The sequence below is a fragment of the Gopherus evgoodei genome, chromosome 10 (assembly GCF_007399415.2).
Source record: "Gopherus evgoodei ecotype Sinaloan lineage chromosome 10, rGopEvg1_v1.p, whole genome shotgun sequence".
NCBI lineage: Eukaryota > Metazoa > Chordata > Testudines > Testudinidae > Gopherus > Gopherus evgoodei.
The window spans coordinates 82,907,450-82,931,217 of NC_044331.1; the positions used below are offsets into that span (position 1 = coordinate 82,907,450).

Below are 23,768 nucleotides of genomic sequence, written 5' to 3' on the forward strand. Positions count from 1 at the left end.
TGTGCATGTGGCCTTCAAATGGAAGAGCCCTTGTTTGGAGGGAATGTTGTCTAGTGGGTTGGTCAGGAGACTGGCAGGCAGGACTCTTGGGTTCCAGTCCCAGCTCTGCCACTGACTTGCTCTGTCACCTTGGACAAGTCACTTCATCTTGCTGTGCCTTAGTTTCCCCATTCGTAAAATGGGGGTGATGATAATCCTGACTGGAGAGCTGTGAGGTTTCACTGATTAACATCTGTGAAGTGCATGGAGATCCTAGCTGTGAGGAAGGGTGCTACAGAGGGGAAAGGGCTATGTTCTCATTCTCTCTGCGGGTGGCAGTGCCCGTGTAGGTCATCCCTGGCTTAGGCCCCCGTCCTGCAGTTAGCTCTACGCAGAGTCCCATTGATTTCACTGCAGCTTCACTACCTGTTTGGAGTTAGTACGGGATCGGGGCCTTACTCTTAAAAGTGTTAACAGGAGCTGAGCCTGTGTCACAGAGACTGCATCCAGACTTAAACATCTCCCAGGCCAGGCCACATCTGGTTCAAGGGTTGGGCAAATGTGTGAGTGACTCGTCCTTACCACAATCCATGGGGTGTTTGGGCTGAGTTTCACTCTTAGAGCGATATATATTGAATCTTAAGTGACTGATCTGAAATGTTAATAAATACTTACCCCTTGGTCTGCATTGAGCTCAGAGGGTGTACTCCAGATAGCCAGGGAATACTGCTTCTGAGCCCTGAACTTCCCGTCTAACTGGAAAACTAAAGCAGAGCTCCCGGCCTGTAGTGACAGAAGCCAAGTCCCATGGATTGCATGAGGCAGAGAAATCTTTCCTTTAGGACATCTCAGATACACAGGGCACGTAGATATTGTTTCTAAATCACTTTCGAATGTCAGGCTTCAAATCAATAATTCAGAGGCCTTTTTGCCCAGAAGGTTTAAGCCGTCACTCACTGCTTCAGTATGGCCATAATTCGGCAAGGTCCTCCCAGCGAGCTGAGCAGTCCCTAAGGACTCAGCCAGCCTCCTAAACTAGGGGCCAGATTCTCTGCTGGGCTAAACTGGCACAGCTCCACTGACTTCAGTTGAAACTAGCTGACCTCATTAGGGTCCTGATCTTGCCATATGCCGAGTACCCCAGGTTCCCAGTGAACGGAGTGGTGGGGGAGGGCCCCTGGCCATTTCTAGGCTCAGCCCCTAGAAGCTGGCCTATTGAAATTAAATTTCAGCTGGAGATAAGGAAAGTTGAGTCCTGGCAGCCCTGGCAATTGGTTAGGAAGCTTTGTTCTCTTGTCTCCTTGGTAGCCTTGAGCTGCATTGATGCTGTTCGGCATCACAGCTGCAGACCGTCTACACTACAGAGTTAGGTCGACACAAGGCAGTTTATGTCGACCGAACTTGAGGAGGGTCTACACTGAAACATTGCTCCCACTGACGTAACCACCCCACTATGCCAACTTAATAACTCCACCTCCCCGAGCGGCGCAGAGTCAGTGTCAATGCGGTGTCATTGCAGACACTGCAATACTTACATCCCCTGTTACTGGCTTTCAGGAGTCACCCCACAGTGCCCCACTCTGACAGTACAATGGATACAAGCTCTTCTGGGGAAAGCTCTGCACCACCAGCACAAGGACACCCAGGAGCAATGTAACTACTGCGGCATCTGTATGCCAACCTAAGTTAGGTTGACTTAATAATTTTGTAGTGTGGCCTCAAAACTCTCACTGTACATGCTGCTTCCTTACTCTCTGCGCCCTGCAGTGTGGAACGGGGACTACACTGGAATTGTAGAGAAGCTCCTGACTTCACCGTTGGTCTTTGTTTGTATTCAGGAGCCCTTGGTGTTTGCCGAACAGCCATCAGTGAAACTCTGCTGCCAGTTGTGTTGTAGTGTGTTTAAAGATCCAGTCATCACAACCTGTGGGGTAAGGAATTCCTCTTTCCACATCACTACCATGGGCTTTGTGAATTAACGGTGTGGCTACCAGCTATGCCGCTTTGACTGGTGACCATTAGATCTTGCAAGCCAAGCAGGCTCTGTGCTTAGATGAGGGGAGACCTGCCAGGAAAACTCAGGGTGCTGCATGAAAGGTGTTGATGATTAGTAGGTGGCTTTGTCACCTGAGAGTCTGTTCTGAACCAGTGCCCCAGTGAGGTTAAAGATCCCATGACACTTTTTGTATTGCATATTCCAATCTTATTTCAGTTGGGTTTGTAGCCCTTCACTTCCTATCTTGAAGAGTTTTGCTGTGCAGCGTTTCTGCATTCTGCTGTGTTCCACTCCAGAGATGGCTGCATTTTAGTGGTAGATAGACTGTTCCCTATCTACCAAGTGTGGTGTGAGGCTTAATTTAGTTAATGCTTTTAAAAGTCTCTTAAGACCCTCAGATGAAAGGCACAGTGGAAGGGCAAAGTATTATTAATTACTTTTATATACTCCATTTTATTAATATTTTAATAGTAGCTGTATAATATTCCTGCTTCTGTGCCACCTGCAGAAGGAATATGTCTTTATGGTAGTGTTGGGTGTATAATTCTCGAATGCTTGTAAAGTGCTATGGGATCCTCGGTTGGATCTATAACTAGTGAAGCACAAGGCAGGATGATTATTGAGGTAAGGGTGCTATCTCTCATTAGCTGAAGCTTGTTCCTTTTCAGCCAGCCAGAAAGCCTGCCTCTCTGTACACAATACCCGCGTGACTGTTCCAGCCAGAAACCTTTCATGTAGACTCAGAGATTTACTGGTTAATATGGAAAATAACCCTCTGCAGCAGGAAACCAACTGGTTTCATTTGCAGTTCTTGTTTGGCAGCTCTGGAGGGAGCACGCAGCTGTGTGAGGCAGGAAAGGGAGGTCACAGCAGAGTTGCAGATAACATATTGCTGTAATAATAACATTGCAATTCTCAAGTGACGATGCCAAGTTGTGGCCTTGTCGCAGACTCCGGAGAACCTACTGAGTCAGATTAGAATCCTGTGAAACGCTGCAGAGTTCATCTTGCTCTTTTTCTGTCTATGAGCTTTGGCCTGAGAGTGAGTGTGATGGGTTGAATCATAGAAACCCCCTTGGGCTGCCAACTAATGTGCCAAGACTATATCCCTGCCGTGGCAGCTTAGGACTTCAGTGCCCTGCCTGCTTTGAGCCAGACCCGCTAGCCTGCTGCAAACCCAGACCCAGGGTCTGAACCACGTCCCAACAGCTGGAGGCTTAACTGAAAGCAACGCACAGAAGTGTCCCTGTCTTTAACACTCAGATGTCCAACTCCCAGTGGGGTCCAAACCCAAAATAAATCCGTTTTACCCTGTATAAAACCCTCTATAACACTGATAGAGAGAGAGGCACAGGTGTTTCCCCTCTCCCGTCGGTATTAATACATACTCTGGGTTAATTAATAAGTAAAAAGTGATTTTATTAAATGCAGAAAGTAGGATTTAAATGGTTCCAAGTAATAGCAGAGAGAACAAAGTGAATTACCAAGTGAAATAAAATAAAACACGCAAATCTAGGCCTAATACAGTAATACAACTAAATACAGGTAAAATCTCACCTTGAGAGATGTTTCAATAAGTCTCTTTCACAGACTAGACACCTGGGCACAATCCTTTCCCCTGGTACAGTCCTTGTTCCAGCTCAGGTGGTAGCTAGGGGATTCCTCATGATGGCTGCCCCTTTGTTCTGTTCCACCCATTTATATATCTTTTGCATAAGGTGGGAATCCTTTGTCCCTCTCTGGATTCCCACCCCTCCTTCTCAATGGAAAGACACCAGGTTAAAGATGGATTCCAGTTCAGGTGATATGATCACATGTCACTGCAAGACTTCATTACCCACTTGCCAGCACACACACATACAGGAAGACTTACAGGTAAAACACACCCATCTGCAGACAACTGTCCTGGTTAATGGGAGCCATCAAGATTCCAAACCACCGTTAATTGCCCGCACTTTGCATAATTACAGTAGGCCCTCAGAGTTATATTTCATATTTCTAGTTTCAGATACAAGAGTGGTACATTTATAGAAATAGGATGATCACACTTATACGCTTTGTAATGATACCTTACAAGAGACCTTTTGCATGAAGCATATTCCGGTGACATTATATTCACACTCATTAGCATATTTTCATAGTGAGTCAGTTGCTTTAGTTACTGCAGGTTTCTGTTGCACGAGGAGAAAGGTAGACGCTGTGGCTTTTAACATGGCTGGTTACAAGCCACCTTTCCGTTCTTCTACCTGCACAGCTGTGCTTGGGACAGCCCTAAAGCTCTCCAGGTGGGGGGGATGTATGTGGACAATTTGCCAAGTAGCACAGTCCAAGGGGGAAAAGGCTAAACTGTATTTTTTACCTTTGGATGCTGCTTTCATAAATTGTTACTTGTGTCATTTCTGTTTTGTAATTGGGGTGGCTGGCAGGGAAACCTGGGGTGGTCTTTGTGGGTCGAGAAATCAGCGCAGAGGATTCAGAGAGGTGCAGAGCAAGTCTCACTGGATTCACTGCAGGTGCTCAGAACCTCTGAGGATCAGGCCCTGGTGTGTGTTTTTGGCTGCTTGAACTAGATATTTCTGTTTTCACACAGCTTCATTTCTCATGGTATGTGTCTGAGTGGTCATAGGGGCATGTTACGGTACCGAACAGGGAGCATATCTGCTCTGGCCCACAATCCACGGGGCTCTGGCCTCTGACAGCCTGACCCCCAACCCTGGAATTATTTGTCTGATCGTGGGGAGTCTGACAGTGCTATTCCTCTTTGCCTCCACAGCACACGTTTTGCAGAAGATGTGCCTTAACATCTGGTAAGTACAGAACCATCCTTGTGCAATGCTCACCACTCCCTCCCGCGTCTCTGGGCCGTTCAGCCTGGCAATCTGTTCCTCTCTCCCTCCTGGAGAAACTGCAGTGTATCAGTCTGAAATTCTACTAGGGTCTAGAATGGACCCCCCCCCCGGCCCACTCCATGTGACCTGTTGTGCCCCAGGCTTCTGGTAGTGCCTCAGATCAAGGCTCATAGCTGTGAGCATTCTTGATCAGATCTCTGCTGCCTTGGCATCCCCACTGAGCAGATAATCTGCAGGACAGTAAATGACCCAAGCACCAGCAGTGCCAGACTAGTGCTCCCAGCCCCTCTGCTGGGGATAAGTGACATGAGTTTTGACAGAGGTGTCATAAATGCCTCCTTTCCTCCTATTGTTGTGTGCAGTGTTGTAGCCGTGTTGGTCTCAGGCTATTAGAGAAGCAGGGTGGGGAAGGTCATGTCTTTTACTGGACCAACTTCTGTGGCTCGAAAGCTTGTCTCTCACCAACAGAAGTTGGTCCAATAAGAGGTATTACTGCAGCCAACTTGTGTCTCCTTTCCTCCTGGCATCCTGTTCATGCCACCTCTTCTAGCCGCTGATTTACAGCCAATCCAAAAGTTCAGCAACACGTCGCCTCTTTTCTTCAATGAACTCCAGGTCAGAAAGCCAGGAGAGGCTCTCTCTGAGATGGAGTAGCCAGCACCTCTCTCACCTGCACACCACGCTGTTAAAACCCATCTTTCTCTTTGCTTGGCACATGAACATGAACGGCACTGTTCCAGCCCAAGGCCCAGCCATGCTGATTGCTGGCCTTCCCCCTCTTCCAGGGAAGGCTCCCCGAGGGGTTGAGTAAACAGCAGCTCATTCTGCCTACAGATGTTTGGCTTTCTAGTGAGAAGGCTCCCCCCATTGTCCTCGTTTGCTCCTTCCCACCCCAGGGCACTGCAGCAGGAGGTTTCCTAGGTGTGATTTGGCTCTTTGCTCTGGGGACTGTCCATCAAACAAAGGCACCAGAGCAGTGTATGGAAAGGCATCTGTTCCCTTTTCATCAGAGCTGGGGGGCAGATGTTTATATTCTGTGCACACAGAGAGAGAAAAGAAACCTCCCCTGACCACCTCTGCCCGCTGAGTCAGCAGAGAGGTGGCTGGAGCTGAGGTGGGAAAGAAGCCTAGCACAAAGCAATCGGGTTCAAGGCTCTGCTCTGTTGGCTTAGTGACTTTGGAAAGCCACCTCCACCCCATCCCCAGTAACTGGGATTTGTGCTCTGGAGTCATGAGGCTCTTTGCAGATCTCTCCCTTGAGCCCTGCGTGTGCCCGAGGTTAGCAGTGATCACAGCCAGCCATGCCCTAGGCTGCGTGACTGGCAGTGGCGCAGCTGACGCCTGTTTGACAACTTAAGCAATCGGCTCTGGTGCAAATGGCTGCACGAGAGGTTTCCCCTGTGTACATTACAGGCTTGCACTGATGCAGCTGTTCCAGGAGCTGGCTCTGAGGGCTGCAATCAGGGCTAACTCCCAGCATAGATGAGGCCTTAGAGAAAAGAACCTGCACAAACACCACTGAAAACAGGCCCTCCGGGGCCCAGCTGCCCTCTCTGCACTTGGAGTGTCTTAACTCACATCTCTCTCTCCCCTCCCTCTCTCTCAGAGAAGTGCCCAGTGGACAACGCCAAACTGACTGTGGTTGTTAACAATATTGCTGTGGCCGAGCAGATAGGGGAGCTGTTCATTCACTGTAAATATGGCTGCCAGCCCGCCACCAGCAGCAAGGCCGCTGCCTTCGAGGTGGACCCCCACGGATGCCCCTTTACCATTAAACTGAGCGCCCGGAAGTAAGTGCCTTGTGAGCAGGAGATGAGCTCTCCAGGGCGGGGCCTCTAGTGCCCGTTTATTGCTCTGCATTTGTAGCATTATAGGGCTCCTTGCAACAGTTCTGCTCCCGTGGTCCTTCTGTCCAGCGCTGTGCTGCTGGGAATTGGGTGGGTGCAGGAGGGGACACCCTCTCCTGTCTTAGTGAGGCGCTAGGGGCGCTGTGTTGCAGTAGCAGGGTCAGAACCGCCCCAAACATCCCTGCACCGGGATGTTGTACTGTTGAATGTGATGCCTTTCAGCTGAGATCTAAAACTGAGGCTCTGGCCACCTGTGACAAGGACCACAGGCTCTCCAAGAGATGAGGCCTTAAATCCACTCTCCTGCCTCCATCCCCTGCTGAAGAATTCCCATCCTGCCTCCCTAATCTGCCCCCTGCCCCATGCAGCATTTCATTTGCTTCATGTCCTCAGCTGTTGATCAGCTGCCATTTCATCTGTCTGTGGAAGGACTGATGCAATTGGAGAAGTTGGCCAGTGTGTGGCCATGTATGTGGCCTGTGTATCCTCCAGCAATTGCAGCCGTAACATTACTGCAAATCTGGTTAAATGGCTGTTCAAAGATAGCTTCCAGCATCAGAACAAGAGAGGGGGAAGGTTTTGATTAGCTGGAGTTCTCGTAAGGGCGGCTTTGTTCCACGCCCTGTCACGCCACGTGGTTTCCCATCCTCTCTGCCTGTCGGTGACTTTCTCTCCTTTGTGCCTTTCCCTGCATGCACAGAGATCACGAAAGCAGCTGTGATTACAGACCAGTTCGCTGTCCCAATAACCCCAGCTGCCCACCTCTCTTGAAAATGAACCTGGAGGCACATCTCAAAGAGTGCGAACACATCAAGTGCCCTCATTCCAAATACGGGTAAGCAGTGGGGCTCCAGGGACTGACACCGGGAGAGCTGGCTGGACCCTTCACTGCTAGGGGTGGTTGGACTCCATTTCTGGGCTGTCTTTCAGACACCGGGTTCTTGAGCTGTGCTGGGCAGGGCCCTGAGACCAAATCTGGTGCTCGGTGTCACTCTCCGGGGCCAAGAAGGTCTGCAGAAGCGAGCACATTGAGCTCCCCCTGAGGAGAGCTAGGCCTATGCTGCTCAGGTGTGACCACTGCTGGCCCTTCGGGAGTGTCCTGAGGAGACTTCAACGGGAGAGCCTGCTAGAGAGAGTGGCAGAATCTGTCCAGGGCAGAACTGATACAAGGATAAGGAAAGCCGCTGCTGTCTGTGCTGGAATCCCTGAACAGGAAGGTTTCCTGGTCTGGGAAACACCCTGCCTGCAGGACACGAGGCCTGAGGGCACTGGCATGGCTAGGACCCAGTGCCAGAGGTGGAGGCTGGAAGGTGGCTGTTGTGTGAGGAGACTTCCCTCTGATGTATGAGTGCAGAGCTCAGCTCTACTAGAACAGCTGTAATGCACAGACCAGCCTCGGCAGTTTGCCAGGAGCCTGGGTGCATGCGTGAGGCCCAAGCCAGCACCCACTGTGCCAGCTGGAGCTTGCCCCTTGACTTTAACGGCAGCTGCACAGGGCCTTCGCGGAGCATGTGCACTGACATAATACTTTGGATTCTGCCTGGGATCTGCTTGTTCTTGGAACTTCCTGGAGAGAGGAATCGGAAGAGCCTACTTGGGCAAGTTCCCCAGCAGGACCAGGTGCAGCTGCTCAGCCTCACCTTCTCCTGTGGTTACAGGGGATGCGTGGCTGCAGCCATGATTAGCCTTTGGGCACTGCAGCACCATAGAGATCCCTCCAGAGGGGAGTGGGGCGTGAGAGCCTGTATCTGTCTAAATGCCCAGCGCAGGAGCCGGTGAGCACTAGGCCCTCCCGGCAGAGCCTGGCTCCAGCCTCCATCTCTCCCCCTTCCCTCCAGGTGTACTTTCATAGGAAATCAAGACACCTACGAGACTCACTTGGAGATGTGTAAGTTTGAGGGGCTGAAGGAGTTCCTGCAGCAGACAGACGACCGCTTCCATGAGATGCAGGTGGCAATGGCTCAGAAGGACCAAGAAATTGCCTTCCTGCGCTCAATGCTGGGCAAGCTCTCAGAGAAGATTGACCAGTTGGAGAAGAACCTGGAACTCAAGTTTGGTGAGTCTCTGGGCCAAGGGCATGGCTCCTCCTTCAGGGCTTTACAGATAGGTGATCAGGTTTGTCAAGTGTTTAAACTTCCCATTCACACCATAGTGAAAACTAGCTGTGGGCAAACCTTGGGAGGGTCAGGGATTCCCTTTGGCTGAACAAAATTCAGCTGATCTTCAGAGCAACCTGGATTTCTTGGGTCTGCATTAAGGTTTACCATGACTCAGCTTCCACACAAAGTGTTCCTTTATTAGTCCAAAGGCGCGCACACACGCTCTCTCTCTCTCTCTTTACTCAGCACAACCAGGCCTGGGAGATTCCCTTGGGTTAGGAAAAGGCTCTGCTAGAGAAACATCTGCAGGCCTTGCTTTTGATACCCCAGACCCAACAAGTGATGTTCTTGCTGGTTAGTGAACGTTAGCCAAAGACACACTAAGGAGTCGGACCTGAACCCTGCACCTGGGGCCCGATTAAACAGGGTGTTTATATTTCTGTTAGTTTAGCCCCAGCCTTCAGTAAGGTAACTGCAGGTATTTCCAGGGTCACGACAAATGTAACACAAACCACCCGTATCTGTGCAAATACCCTGGGATAGCGAGTGAGTTTCCTGGGGTTGACGGACCTGCCGTTCTTTCGCCCTAGATGTGCTGGATGAGAACCAAAGCAAGCTGAGCGAGGACCTGATGGAGTTCCGCAGGGATGCCTCCATGCTAAATGTGAGTCCTTTGCATGATACAGGGCGCTGGGGAAGAGCCTGTCCATTGTATTCATCAGTGGTTCTGATCAGCAGGGGTTTCTGGTGACGAAAGGGTTAACAGCATGTACTTGTGAAGCTGCTCTTCCCGTGGGCTGGGGAGACCCCGATTACGGGTTCAAAATGGCCGAGACCTGGTTCAAAATGGCCGAGACCTAATTCCCTCCGCACAGGCTCTGTTGGCCCCCCGTTTTGTGTTTGCCATAGCCAGGCAGGGATCCTGGTGTGTACAAGGTGCAAACGGCTTCAGAGCACATCTGGAATCTGGCCCCATGGGCAGCCCGGCTGCCTGCAGAAGCCCTTGGGATTGGTTTGGAGGCCTTAGGGTGCCTCAGCCTCTCTGCAGGCTGGAGTCAGGCTGTGGTGCAGGAGCCCTGGGCTGCTGCCAGCAGGACACTCGTTGCAAATAGCCAGGGCTTTGCCTGGAACTCTAGCACTCCTGTGCCTTTCGTTGCAGCCAGGGGATCGGCCCAGAGCCTGCACAAGGGTGGCTGGTTCTTTGGGTCTTTACCGCAGTTCTCTCTTACCATTGGCAAGGGAATTGTGCAGAGCCACAGTAATTGTCTAGTACTAACACGTGGCAGCCCCTTCTGGCACTTCTCAGGGCATTAATAAGATCACCTTCCAGCCAGGGTTCAGGTGGGACACGTCCCGCCAGCAGCACACAGCCCATCTCTGCGCATGCTGCTCAGGACTGAATGCGGAGCGCGCTAGCCCTGACTGACACAGATACAGCCAGCAAAGCGGCTCCGTTGGAGATGGCAAGGCCCGGGCCCCAGAGCACTGTGTCGAGTGACACCTGCAATATTTTCAGGCAAAGTGGATGTTGAAAGCACTGCAGAATGAGTAGCTCCTCATGACTGCCTGGCCCTGCCCAATGTCGGTTTTAGGAAGAGGAAGGATCATACATTTTGAAAGGTGTACGAGTGTCCACGTCCAGACCCTGATCCCAGGGAGACCTGGGCTCAGCCCCCTACCCACAGGAAGGTGAAAGCAGGTGCCTGCTCACCTCTGCAGAGACAACATGCGTGGCTATAAGGAAGGTGCTGCCAGACCTCCACTTTCCCCTGGCCAGAGAACGAACCCCCTGGGTGTGCACTGCCAGGCGCTCCTGTCCTCAGTCCGGAGGATGCTGGCTGGAGTGTTCCGTGTTTGTAGGGCGTATTAAAGCAGTGGCTCAGACTCCGTGGGAAGCCTGGCGGAGGGCCTGCCAGTGCCGGGGCTCTGGATTGATTCCAGTTGCTCTGCTTCTAACCCCGCTTGGTTTGTTTTTCAGGATGAACTGTCCCACATCAACGCCCGCCTCAACATGGGCATCTTAGGATGTGAGTACACGCTTGATGCTCTCTCCCTCAGCTTGCCCCAGAATGCTAGGCTTGTTGTTAACGATTTCTCAGCAGATCCCTCTCGGAGCAAAGCATCAGCTGACTCATATTTCCCATAATGCATTTCAGGCTAGTGTAACACACCAGCTCTTGTCAGTAGAACCCTCCCCTCCGAGTTCCATGGCCGGTTCTGTGCTGGCAGGGCTTAGCGTCATGGTTCCCCTAACCTCCTCCTGCCTCTCCTTACTCCGCAGCGTACGATCCTCAGCAGATCTTCAAATGCAAGGGAACCTTTGTCGGGCACCAGGGCCCTGTCTGGTGTCTGTGTGTTTACTCCATAGGAGACTTGCTTTTCAGTGGCTCCTCAGACAAAACCATTAAGGTAAGAGCCCCGCAGCATGTGCGCACGTTAGACAGGACCATCCACCCTCAGCTGGGCTCAGAGTGTAGCTCCACGTCCGAGTTTACCTGCTCAGCCCCAGGTTTGAGCTGAAATGGCTCTTCAACTCCACCTTGGCCGGAAGCATTGTTCAGTTATCTGCATGAAGATGCCAGACCTGCGTGTCTCATCTCAGGGACAAATACAGTCTTCAGAGCTCTTCATGAAACCCTGATCCTGATCTCATGCCTGCTGTTTGTGTTTTCACTTTGTCCCAGTTCAGTCTTTCGAGAGTGTTTCAGCTGCTAATTCTTTATTTTCCATGGTGGCTAAAGCCCTTTTAGAAGCTGGAAAACAAAATAAATTTTCCCTACGAAATGTGTCCATTTTACAAACATTGTTTGTTTGCTTTTCCTTGTCCTGCGTTTGAATAGAGCAAATTGACAGTCCAGCCAAACAACAGTTTCCAATGTTATCCTGGCCAGATCAGTGTCACGGATGGACGGATGTCAGCAAAGCTCTGGGAATTGTGAATTTCACTGCTTACTAGAAAACAGGGTGCCTATAGACACGTACATAAACAGAGACTGTCATGGTTTAATCTTGGTTCTTTTTGGTTTATTTATTCAAGGGCTGGGAGCCAGGAATTCTGGGTTCCAATCCTGCTTGAGCTGCTGACACTCAGATCTGGGGCAAGTCACCTGAGGCCTGATTGATCGGATTTTCTCCCCGGGGAGCTGAGCCCTCTCTGCTCCTACTGACACTAGGGAATGCTGTGCATATTCAGCACCAATGGCAATTGGCCTGATCATCCATCTGGGCCTTGTTTACCCACCCATACACTGGGAGTAATTCTTAACTACCTCTGGCCAGTCTTAATGCATGGGACGTGGCAAGTGCTTAAAGATCTGAGGCTGGCAAAGCATAACTCTTTGGGTTTCATTTGTCTGCATTTTTCTCCCAATGCTTTGAATTCTGAGATGAAGGACCTGGTTTCCAGTGGCTGGAGCCACAAATACCAACATGTAGGCATAGTGGGGTATCTAGTCAAGGAGGCCAGGTTAGAAAAGCAGGCCCAATCTTAGTTAGCAGGAACCTCCCTCTTCTCTCTACCCATGTCCTGCTCTCCCAGTATGGAAAACTGTTGCTGTATGGTTGGTTTTGAGGTCACTTGTACTAAGAGCACATAATACTCAGCAGCTGAAATCCCCATGCAGCAGGAATGATAATGGGGAACACAAATTCTTCATGCTCAAACACTGGGAGTGGTGAGAAAAGAAGCAGGAAAAGCTAGCACTGTGGTGACTAGCACTCACCGCCCATATGTTTGCCTGATTCCATCAGGGTCCCCCAGCTGAAACTTCCTGGCATTTTCGTACTACAGGTTTTAGGAAAGTTTGTTGTCTGCCCTAGTGCTGTGGAGCTGCTGTGGCTGCATTTCAGTGTTTGGTGTCCCTTGGAAATTCAGTCTGACCCTGCTTGCGAAATTTCCTTTCCTAGATGTGCTCATCTCTGCCGGTCAGACAGGAAAAGAGGTGCACAGAGGACACAGGAAACAGCTGACTGATTTCCCTGCTCTCCTGGCACAGCTGACTTCCTGCTCTGATCCCCAGCTGCTCTCTAGTGCAGGCATGTGATCTCCTGCTAACTTGTCTTTCCTGTTAGGTGTGGGATACCTGCACCACATACAAGTGCCAAAAGACCTTGGAGGGCCACGATGGGATTGTCCTAGCTCTCTGCATTCAGGGGTGAGTGGAGCGGATGATTTTTGTGCCACTGGTGGGGGAAACGGGGAATTGCGACGAGAGGCTTGTGGTCTGTTCTCTGGCCTCTCCTAATTAGTGAATTATTAGAAGAGGGACTAAGATGTTAATTTCCTTCCTAATTCTGGCATGCGCACGAGCACCAGGCTTCTACACACACGTACATGTGGATTGGAGCAGCCAGAATCCCACATCTCCCCGTTTAATAAGCCAGAGTGTGAAAGTTACTGGTGGCCCCCCTTAACAGCTTACAAGCAGCCAGTAGGGAAAAGCAAAAGCCTCACAAACACAGTACCCTAAACTTTTAAACTATCTTTTCTGCTTCTGCCTTAAAGCAAAAAAAACTTGCTTCAAACCAGTTTTTCCTAACCAAATAACAAAACTATGGTATTTAACACCTACAAATCAAATGTTAACACGCAAAAGTCTTTGTCTAAAAATATATAAAAAGCTTGTAAAATTTGTATAAAATAAAGCCTTTGTACTAAAGTACAGGGCTCTCCTTTCTCTGCAAAATAAAGCATTTTTCCTTATCCCTGTCAGGCTATTATTGGCTCTCAGCTAGGTAGACCTGACATTTCGGTAACAAGAGGGACAAATGGACAAAGTTATCAGAGTGAAAAGCCCCTTGGTCCCACCCCCGCTCACCACAGCCGCGCCAGCCCTGTGCATCTGGGAGATGATGAGCAGAGTGTTTTGTTTGGGAATGGGGGGTGTCGCCCTGGCTCCTTTCCTCTGAGCAGGCAGGGGCAGGGCAAAGGCGATCTGAAAGGTGCAAGAATCCTGTTCCAGTTCTTGTGTCCTGTGAGCAGAGCCCCAGGGACAGAGAGCTGGAATCCCACAGCGGCTCTCCCTTGCTGACACCCTGTCATTGATGTTACAGGAACAAGCTGTACAGCGGCTCTGCTGACTGCACCATCATTGTGAGTATCCGGCGTTGCCCTGGTTATAAGTCGACACATGGGATGTTACAGGGCACAAGAGCTTGTGAAAGCAGCACCTCCAATGTCCTCTTGGCTGGGAATGGCCGGAGAGCGCAAGAGAACGAATGACTCTCTTGCGTGTGGTTTCCCCATCCCGGGGATGAGTTTGTTTGGGTTTTATAGTAATAAAAGGGGGGCATTTGTCTCCTTCAAGTGTCCTAGACTTGACTAGACACCCCAGTGCAGAGTGGGAAGTCAGGGCATTGAACTGACGCTGGGCTGCCCATACGTAGCTTGGAGTAAATGACAAGTTCTAATCCAGCAGTGACATCCTGGGAAGACTCTGTCCTGTCTTCCAGCTTCTGTGGCCAGCCTGGGCTGGGAGTCTGGCACACAGCCACTGAATCCTCGCCCCCTCTTCTGGCTGATTAATAGGAGGCTGTGTTAGTGTCTGGGACGAGAGTCCCACTCAGGAGCCCCCCAGTTGAATCTCCGCCCATCAGAGAGGGGCTATATCCTCTGGCCACAGCTGCCATCTATCCTATGTCACAGCTGCCCTTGCTGTGTTTTCCTGCTGGGGGTATTTCCAGGGCAGATAGGCGAGGGGGGGGACTGCAGGAGGTTTCCAGAGCAGGCCAGTCCCTAACCGATTTTGTCTTCCTTTTTGAGGTCTGGGATATTCAAACCTTGCAGAAGGTGAACACGATCCGAGCGCATGACAATCCTGTTTGCACTTTGGTCTCCTCACACAACATGCTGTTCAGTGGCTCCCTTAAAGCCATTAAGGTAAAGGGCTGAGAAGGCACCTGTTGGGGTTGGGTGGCCATTTGGGGAGAAGTTCGCTGGCAAGAAAAGGCTCTTTTGGGCCCGCGTGGGTATGTCTGCATGTGGTCTGGTTAGCGTTGCAGTGTGAGCTTAGGGGGAGACAGACACTAGGAGGGATGGCTAGTGCTCCCTGCAGCCGAGGCTGCAAGATCGCCACAAGGGAGCAGTGATTTCAGGTGCCTCTGGTTTTGGGTTTCCAACCTGAGAGCCCTTCAAAGGGGCCGGTTTCCAGAGGGTGCGTGCCACACAGTCTGGCCACTGGGGGCCATTCAAGGTGTCTCTGGTTGGGCACCCACAATTGCAAGTCATTTGGAAAATCTTGGCCAGCTCTCTTGGGTTCTGTTTCCAGCTCTGCTGGCAAGTCACCATGTGATCTTGGGTGAGCTGCTTAGCTTGGCCGTGCCTCCATTTCCTCATCTGTTGGGGTCTCGCGTGGCTCTAGTGTTTTGGGACTTGGAAGGCACCAGAGAGCTGTAATTCAAACAACCTGAGTTTTTAGTAAACATACATTTAAAAGATAAACCTGGCTCCCTGTATGCCCCGTGAGTGGAGCAGAGATCTAACACCTGCTTCTGAAGCTGCTCCAGGGTCCTGTCCTTCTGACACGCATGCCTCAGTGCTGTGCCCCTGCGTTGCTCCCTGGCTCCGCAGCTGCTGCTGGATTGCTCAGTCGAGGGTTCTGGGGACGCTGTATGTATGTTGTATTGCAGCCCCCTAGCACAGGGCGTGCGAGTCCCAGGCAGAAAACATTCTCAACTGCAGTTGCTTCTGTTTAAACTTGCAGGCACGTGGCTCACATTAGTGACGGGCTGTAGTGTATCTGTAGATCAGCAGCTCCAGCGGATCATCCCAGGGCCTGACACCGCCGCTCTCACTTCTCCCCCCACATGCAAGGGCCGGTATGGGATCGAGGCCCCGCTTCCACCCTCACTGGGGACCTTGTGTTGTGTCTCTGCACAGAGGTGGATGTTGTGCAGGAAGCAGCCCTGCAGAGTTAGTCGTGGCCATTTGGACTGGTCTTTCTGACCACAGTGGCCCTGCTTAGCAGCGTACAAGCTGACGCGTCATGTCCCTTTCTGATCCCTGTGTGTGTGTGCCTGCCACAGGTCTGGGACATCGTGGGCACCGAACTCAAGCTGAAAAAGGAACTGACAGGTCTCAATCACTGGGTGCGAGCACTTGTGGCTTCTCAAAACTATCTCTACAGTGGGTCTTACCAAACAATCAAGGTAAGTACACTGATGACGTGTGTGAATAAAGCACCTTCCAACCTCCAGCACTAACTTCCTATCTGTGCAAAACCAAAGGCGGCCAGGAGCACTCTGCAGCGGTGCTTTCACAGCTGTTGTGTCCCTGACACACTGGAGTTTACTCAGACGACTGTGGCTGGTAGGTTCCCATCTTTGCAGTAATATCAGAGTTTGACAGGTCCAGCTGCTGGGACCTTGTCGTCCGTTCTCCGGCACTGACCCTGCTGCTGCTAAGAGAAGAGGGGCAGTGTCTGGGCTGCAGAATCACCATCAATCTGCATTTGGTTCCTGTAAGAGTCTTGTCTTTGTTGGCCCAGTCCCTGCTGGTTAACTTAGCAGCTGGTGTCTGGACTGTGGTGGAAAGTTGGGGTACATTGTGCCCGGCACCCCCTGCTCCTGCCTGGCTCTGCTATAGCACGCTCTCCCCTCCTGTGACATTGGGGCCACCTCCCCTCCCCTTCCCTTCCTGGGACAGGACCAGGCTCGGGCCTGGTTCTGCTGGGCCCAGTTCTGTATTTTGCTCCCCGTCAGACACTGGCTATGGGAGTGGTGCAGCTCATCCCCCGATAGGAACTTGGTCAAGAGCCTTTCCACCTGTTGCCGGCCCATTGGCCCTGCCTGGGACAGAGCCACTGGCCCCAACAGGCCCTCCAGCCGGTCTGGAAAGGCACCACCGGCTACGCACTGAGAGGAATCCAGTGTATTGTTCGGGGGCTCACTCATTCCTCTTGAACCTGGGCTGCTGCACCAGGGCGACGCTGACTTGGATGGGGGCTGTTTCAGATCTGGGACATCCGGAACCTGGAGTGTGTCCATGTGCTGCAGACGTCAGGGGGCAGCGTGTACTCCATCGCCGTGACCAACCATCACATTGTGTGTGGCACCTACGAGAACCTCATCCATGTAAGAACACGGAGTCCGTGACAGGGCCAGAGGCGCAGCCCTGCCACTCCCTCCCTGCAGAACAGGGGCACAGCATGGCTAGCCATGCCGGAATATCCCCAGCATCTGCTGTGCCAAACGGCCCACCTCCCTCCTGCCCAGTGGGCTGCCGGGGCACCCCTGGGGATAAGAGATGGACTCCATTGAGGCTATCCAGGCAGTGTGCTTTCCCATTCTCTAGGGGCTGGCCTGAGACCCACCCTCTCTGTGCTGGGGGTGCCAGGCAGTCAGAGGGTGCTGTTACCCTCTCTGGTCCCGCTCTGCTCCACACCCTTGTATGTTGGCTCAGTCACTCTGAGCCGTCTCTCTCCTGTTCTCCTCGTTCAGGTCTGGGATATCGAGTCGAAGGAGCAGGTGCGCACGCTGACCGGGCACGTGGGGACGGTGTACGCCCTGGCTGTCATCTCCACACCGGATCAAACCAAAGTCTTCAGTGCGTCGTACGATCGCTCTCTCAGGGTACGTGCTGCCATGGGCTGGCCTAGCTAGAGGAGAGGCTCCCGAGGCTGAGGGAGAAGCAGCGTTGGGAGGCTAGTCCCCACGTAGACCTCGCACCCTTCCCTCCCCACCTGCAGCCCGTGGGGCAAACGGCTCTCCATTGCTTTTAGCTTCTCAGTGTCAGGTAAGGAGGGGACCACTGGCTGCTGCAGGGGACTGGGAGTGAAGGGTCCTGGGCCAAGTCCCGATTCCTTGTGCACTCCCCCTCTGTGTTGCACAGTCCCTTTAGCTGTAAAACGGGGCTAGGTGCGGCCCTGTGTGACGTGTTTGGAGAGCCACCGATGCAAGGTGCAGAGCTGCTGTTCCCGGTGACTCGTGATGCCACAGTGCAGAGCCTTCCCAGAACCTGTTCGCTACGGACCAGTCTGGCGCTGGCCTGGGAGGGGAGAGCTGGGTCTAGCTAGTACCCGCCTGTGGGGCACTGTGCCGCTGAACTGAAGGAGTGAGAGGCAGGCAGATGTGGTGGTGCTGGGACCATGCCCATATCCTGACAGCTGGGTCGTGGTGACACAGAGAGACTCTCAGTTCAGCACCCCGGGCCTGGCTCCTGTAACTAACCCGGGTCCCCAGGAGAGTACCATGGTCCCCGAAGGGCAAGGGAGGCCTCTAGGCTGGGGGTGGAGAATTCTTTGGTCTTTGTTCGCACTCCCAGGTTGTTTCCTTCCCTTCGTGCCCAGAGCCCTCTCCTCTGAGCCCCCTTGGTGCCTGAGCAGACAGGCCTTGTGGTCACCAGCTTCGCATTCACACACCCCTGATGTGCTTCCAGGTGTGGAGCATGGACAACATGATCTGCACTCAGACGCTGCTGCGGCACCAGGGCAGCGTGACGGCGCTCGCAGTCTCCAGGGGCCGCCTCTTCTCCGGCGCTGTGGACAGCACTGTTAAGGTCGGTCGCCCCTGGGCTTTCCCCCCGCAGAGAGAACCCAGAGCCCAGCAGCTTGGCCTGGCAGGAGGGGGCAGAAGCACCAGCTGAGATTAGCCTTGTGAGCCCACTCCTGGGGGGGGCTGCAGCTTGGGCCAGCAGCTGTTGCCCATGATGTGTCCACTCTTTGGGGGGCTGTGGCTTCAGGGCTGGGGTTCCTGGGCAGGCCAAGAGCTCCCCTTTTCTCCTGGGTCACTAGAGCAGCAGCCGTGGGTCGAGGAGCACAGCGAGCCCTGGCTGGCCAGCAGGGATCACTATGGGCTCAGCTTTGAGAAGGGTGAGGAAAGAACCAGCTGTGTTCCCTTGACTGACCTGGATCCTGGTCGTCCGTCCCTCCCTGCCTCCACAGGTCTGGACGTGCTAACGGCAGCAGCTCCACCAGTCCTGCACCCCGAGCTACCAGAATCTCCTTCTCCTCTGCCGGCCTGTTGGATGACTGACACCGCTCTGAAATAGCTGCTCAGCACCATCACCTGCTGCCTTCCATCAGCCACAGCAGCTACGCCCTCAGCATCGCTAGACCCTCCAACCTGCCGTCGCCCAGGGACGCCCCAGAAGTCAGCCATGTCCCAGGAACTATGTGGGAGACCTGGCCCGCTGCGAGGGCTGGTAGATCAGTGCTGTTCTCCGTGCTGCACACAGCACCAGGCAGGGGCTTGTTACTGTAGTGTCACCACAGCAGAGCCTGGCCCAAAGGCTCGGCGCTCCAAACGGGACACCTGCTGGCTGGGCTGGTCGGGCCAAGCACGGCACAGCTGGTGTGGACGCCAGGCGGCAATGGGACAGCACAACTCAGGTGGTCGCAGCGGAGCCTCTCGAGGAAGCGAAGAACCAGGAGCGAGGTCACTGCAAACAGGAGAATTGAGCTTCAGCTTTGTCCTCCACTCGGGTTCGCACGGGCCCCTCTCTGTCGCTCTTGTATTTAATGTGACTGCCCAGACGACAGCGAGCTGTTGTTTGGCCTTTCAAGAGGAATCTTCCTTGTGTAGCCAGGTACGATTTTTACACCACAAGCTAGTTCTCTGATCAAGTAACACAAGTGATTGGTTCACCCCCCCTGTAATTACAGTCTCTACATTAAAGAGAAAAAGCCTCTGTTGCATTTTAACTCACATTTTCTACGGTTTTTAAGATTGTAATATAATTGGATTATTTCTTCATTGACAATAAAAGTGGAAAGAGCTGTTCCAGGCACGTGTGAGTTACTTGGGGGGGGGGGTGCTGGGGGAGGGCCAGCTGCCACCCACCTGGCCTTCCACAGGCACGCACTTCCCAACCCTGCACACCTGGGCAGGGGAGCTTGTCCCTGTGTCAGGCCCAGCAGGTGTGGGAGGCCACGAGGGGTATGTCTAGACACCCGCAGCTGGCCTGAGCCCCGGGAGCCCCAGTCAGCCAAGGGTTGGTTCATTGCTGTGTGGACTGCTGGGCTTTGCTGGCTCCCAGGCGAGGGTCCCAGAGCTCGGGCTGCAGCCTGAGCCCCAAAGTCTACACAGCCATGACCCAGCCCCACGGTGTGAGCCAGCTGGCAGAGGCCAGCCATGGGACTTTCCTTGCAGTGCAGACCTAGGGTAAGACGAGCCGGGAGAAGGGAAGGCTGTGGCACTCGTGGGCGTGCAGTGAGTTCTCCCATTGGCATAGGTGCTTTCCTCTCCGGACGCTCGCTCAATAACTGCTGCAGCGGCTCCGGACCCCGCAGTGGAGGAGAATCGGGGTGTCTGAGCCAAGGTGCAGATCGGCTCCTGGCAGCAGGAATGACGTAACTGGCAGGAGCTGGCTCACTTGCAGGCCAAGCGAATCCCTGTCTCCCCCCGTTCCCTTCACTTGGTATCAGTCCGGCGCTATCAAAGCAGAGCGCTGGGCTTAGGGCTAGGTCTGCGTCACGGCTGTGAGGGCCTGGCCAGGGCCACTATCAACGGGGCTTTGAGCTGCTTGTGGCCCAAAGGTGTTAGAGCCTCTTAGCTGAGGGCAAAAGCCCTGGAAAACTGTCTCCTACCAGGGCTAGAGCTGCACCCCCGGCCTTGCAGAGCAACAGCACTGAGTGGGGGCTGAGGAAGAGAGGCCTTGGGGTGTTGGGAAGCAAGGCGGGGGGGTTCATATGGGACTAGCACTGCAGCTTCTCCTGGGGCCTCCAGTGTCTGTGGCCCCAGAACGAGGCTTGAAGGAGCAGGGCTCCAAGCACACTGGTTCAGCAGGGGCAGGTTATACCCATGGGGGAGGGGGCGGTGGGGAGGAGGGCAGGCCAAAAGCTGCAGGGGGAGGCGCTGACCCCTGGTAGCTGAGCAGCACCTGAGATGACACAGTGAGAGAGCTTCTCGGTCTGCTGGCTTATCCCCTGCCCCTGCCAGACATGGAGGGTGCCTGGCTGAGCTTGTGCTGCTGGCTACCTGCCACCCTTGCCAGCAGGCCTTGCCCTAACCCTGGGTAAGGGCACCCGCAGGGCAGTTACACAGAACGGGTGCCTCGCAGTCTGGGCTCCTCCAGAGGTTGGGGGGTGCTAACCCCACTGTTCGAAAGCCGCTCAGCCTCCATCTTTCATTCATAACCTACGCGGACAGCAACATGCACCTAGAGAGCCATTCACACACCTGCTGGCTCCGAAGAGCAGAGCCCAATGCCACAGCCGCACAGGGCGCGTGGAGGAACCGGCACATTAATTCTGGTTTAAATCTCCCACTGAACATACCCAGATTAAGTGGCTGCTGGGTGTGGCCGCCCCATTATCCAGCTGGACAGGGCTCAGAGGGCCAGGACTCAACCCCTTGGGCTGCCTTTAGTCAACCAAAAGGTTTCTCCCACTATGCTTAAACGCTGCCACCACCTTTGCTCACTGTCTAAGCTAAGTGAAAGTGGGGGAATGGGCCCACTACGGGGGGAACTTTCCTGGCTTAGACAGTACCCTGGTGACGTGGGCTAGCGAAAGGATCTGAGCCCTCACGCCCACTCCCTTTACCCAGAGGCCTGCCTGAGGTCGAGGGCTCAGAGCAGGGGGGTTGGGGTGCAACAGGGGACTAGGGGGTTCAGGGCAAGGGGTGTCTGGCCAATGGGAGCTGTGGGGGAGCGGTGGCTGGAGGTGAGGGCAGCATATAGAGCTCTGCACGCCCCCACCTCGCCAGGGGCCGCAGGGACCTGGTGCCAGCTGCTGCCGGGAGTGGCACGGGGCCAGGGCAGGCAGGGAGCCTGCTTTAGCCCCGCTGCGCCATGGGGCTGGCAATCCTGCAGGCTGGCTCCAAGTCTCACCAGCAGGGCCTCTTGGCTGGGGGTGTCTCCCTGCCCTGGGCCCGCTGCCCAGGGTCCCCCTCGCTCAGCCCCGCCCTGCTGCTCCGCCTCCAGCTCAGCTCAAGCCCCCCGGCTCTCCTCTTAGCTCTGCCCCACTCCTGCCCAGGCAGCCCCAGCTCAGCTGGGACCACCTGACTCCCTGACTGTTTTGTCAGTCAGGCTGATCTGGCATGTTGGCTGCGCCTCATTGGCTCGGGGTGGCCTGTCCATCACAGGGGACCTGAGGGCTCATTGCCCCTTGCCCTTTGGGACTGGGCGCTAGCCAACCCAAAACCCAATAGGCCCCTTACCTAAGCTTGCTTGGGTTGCCAATTTTCTAATAGCAGAAGACTGCACACCCTAGTCCCACCTCTAAGCCCCCGCCCCCGTCCCCCGGTCACTCCAGTTCCCTCTCCTTGCTGTGCTCGCTCTCCCCCACCCTCGCTCCCTTTCACTGGGCTGGGTCAGGAGGGTGGGGTCCAGGACTGATGGGCTCAGAGGGTGGGATGTGGCTGGGGCAGAGGTACCTGAGGGGTTGGGGCGCCAAGTGGCACTTATCTCAGGCAGCTCCCGCGAAGGCAGGCAGCAGCCGGCACGTCCGGCTCCTAGGCTGCAGCACATCCCGGGGGATCCACGTGGTGCACCCTGCAATCACCACCCCCCCACAGATCCCATTAGCTGGGACTCAGCCAATGGGAGTGCAGAGCCTGCACTTGGGGCAGGGACAGTGCACCGAGCACCCGCCCCCCCACCTCCACCTACAGACATGCTGGCCACTTCCTGTCTTCCCCAGAGCCAGGCAGGAAGCCTGCCTTCATCCCACTGCACCACCCACCAGACTTGTAGTGGCCTGGTCCCTGGTGCTGACCAGAGCCACGAGGGTCCTTTCTGACCAGGTGTTCCAGTCAAAAACCTGATCCCTGGCAACCCTAAAGCATGGCAGGGACAAGCCTAGCTGCAGACATCACCTCCCCCCCACCCACACACACACTCTACTGCGTGTTGTGGCTAGTGGTAGGGGCCCTGCCCCGCCAGGCCATGGGTGTTGCCTTAGTGCCCAAGGAGGACAGCACCACCACTACCTCTGCATTGGTTCTGGGTGCAAGTCCCCTTTCCCTTCTCACACACTTCAGGACACCCTCCCACCCCTCGCTTTACGCTGCCTCCGGCAGTTCCCTCTTTCTGCCTCCCCCTAAGTGCCCAGTGTGAGTGCAGGGCCCAGAAGAAGCCCGTCCCCTGCTCCAGCTGTCCTGGGGCCCCTCCTCTGAGCCCAGCTCAGGCATGGGGCTGCAGCGGCTGCTGAGCAGTGGGAAGGGGTCTGCTGCCTGGGCCCAAGCACCAGGTGGCCCTGGCCCCTGGCACTGCAGGCTGGGCTCTTGGCCATGCACAGGCTGGAGTTACACATTTGATAGCCCCTGATTCCGTCCATAGCGCAGCCCCATTGCCCGCCCAGACTGCCTGCAGCATGCAGTGATGACGTGGGCGTTAGCTCCTGCTCATACCGGACGAGAGCAGGTTGGCTAAACCCTGAGACAGCCCCACGGCCAGGGAATCTGAACCTCTCCGCTCCGGAGGGATTTCACATTCTTGCTAAGCCTTTCATCCAGCACCTGAATCAAATGGGGGCGGGGGGGCACAGCTGCTGCTATAACACGGGCATCCTTAAGAAGCGAATACTAGGAGCTTTGCTTGCTTTGCTCTCTCCGGTAACAAGGAGTTTGAGCTGGCTGACACCAGCCTGTCTCTTGAGCCGTTTCCTCACCCACGCTTTCAATCAGGGAGAGTTTTTTTTAGGAGTAACAGGGTCAAGTTTAGCATCAAAAGCCTTCAAGTGTCTTGCTGGAGCCAGAGCCACAGGAAAGGGTGTGACCTCAGCCCCAGCTCCTTCACCTGGTGCCAAAGCCATTTACCTCGTCTGGGCCAGGCCAACGCCTCGAGCTGTGGGCACGCCCCTGGTGAACACAGTACAGCCAGGGGCCAGGCACTCTGCCCAAGCCCCTGAGCTACAGGACCAGCTCTGGTTGTTCTGCTTAGGGCAGTTCCAGTTCCATCCCAATCTGCCAATTTGCAAAAGGTGTCAGCATTGCAGGTGCTCGACCTGAGCCAGGCAGCAGCCGGGCTGGGGATTTCACACCCTGGCAGGCTCAGCAGCTGTGAAGCAAGCAGGGAGGGTTTGGTTTAATTGTCCCACAGCGCAGTGACCGTGTCAGTCCC

The 23,768-nt window shown here is 54.2% G+C and overlaps 1 protein-coding gene across 6 annotated transcripts in view; it reads left to right on the forward strand.

The window, feature by feature from the left end:
• Window positions 1-19,487, forward strand: part of TRAF7 (TNF receptor associated factor 7) — a 43,019-nt gene extending 23,532 nt beyond the window's left edge. For all 6 annotated transcript variants that reach the window (XM_030577417.1, XM_030577416.1, XM_030577413.1 and 3 more), the window contains 16 exons: window positions 1,818-1,910; window positions 4,749-4,782; window positions 6,431-6,614; window positions 7,372-7,506; window positions 8,510-8,727; window positions 9,361-9,434; window positions 10,749-10,797; window positions 11,052-11,179; window positions 12,842-12,924; window positions 13,823-13,862; window positions 14,532-14,648; window positions 15,794-15,916; window positions 16,721-16,840; window positions 17,207-17,338; window positions 18,144-18,263; window positions 18,649-19,487. In XM_030577417.1, coding sequence (XP_030433277.1) covers window positions 1,818-1,910; window positions 4,749-4,782; window positions 6,431-6,614; window positions 7,372-7,506; window positions 8,510-8,727; window positions 9,361-9,434; window positions 10,749-10,797; window positions 11,052-11,179; window positions 12,842-12,924; window positions 13,823-13,862; window positions 14,532-14,648; window positions 15,794-15,916; window positions 16,721-16,840; window positions 17,207-17,338; window positions 18,144-18,263; window positions 18,649-18,663 — 1,665 coding nt within the window. In that variant the 3' untranslated portion in view covers window positions 18,664-19,487. The remainder of the gene's footprint in view (window positions 1-1,817; window positions 1,911-4,748; window positions 4,783-6,430; window positions 6,615-7,371; window positions 7,507-8,509; window positions 8,728-9,360; window positions 9,435-10,748; window positions 10,798-11,051; window positions 11,180-12,841; window positions 12,925-13,822; window positions 13,863-14,531; window positions 14,649-15,793; window positions 15,917-16,720; window positions 16,841-17,206; window positions 17,339-18,143; window positions 18,264-18,648) is intronic.
• Window positions 19,488-23,768: the final 4,281 nt, after the last annotated feature.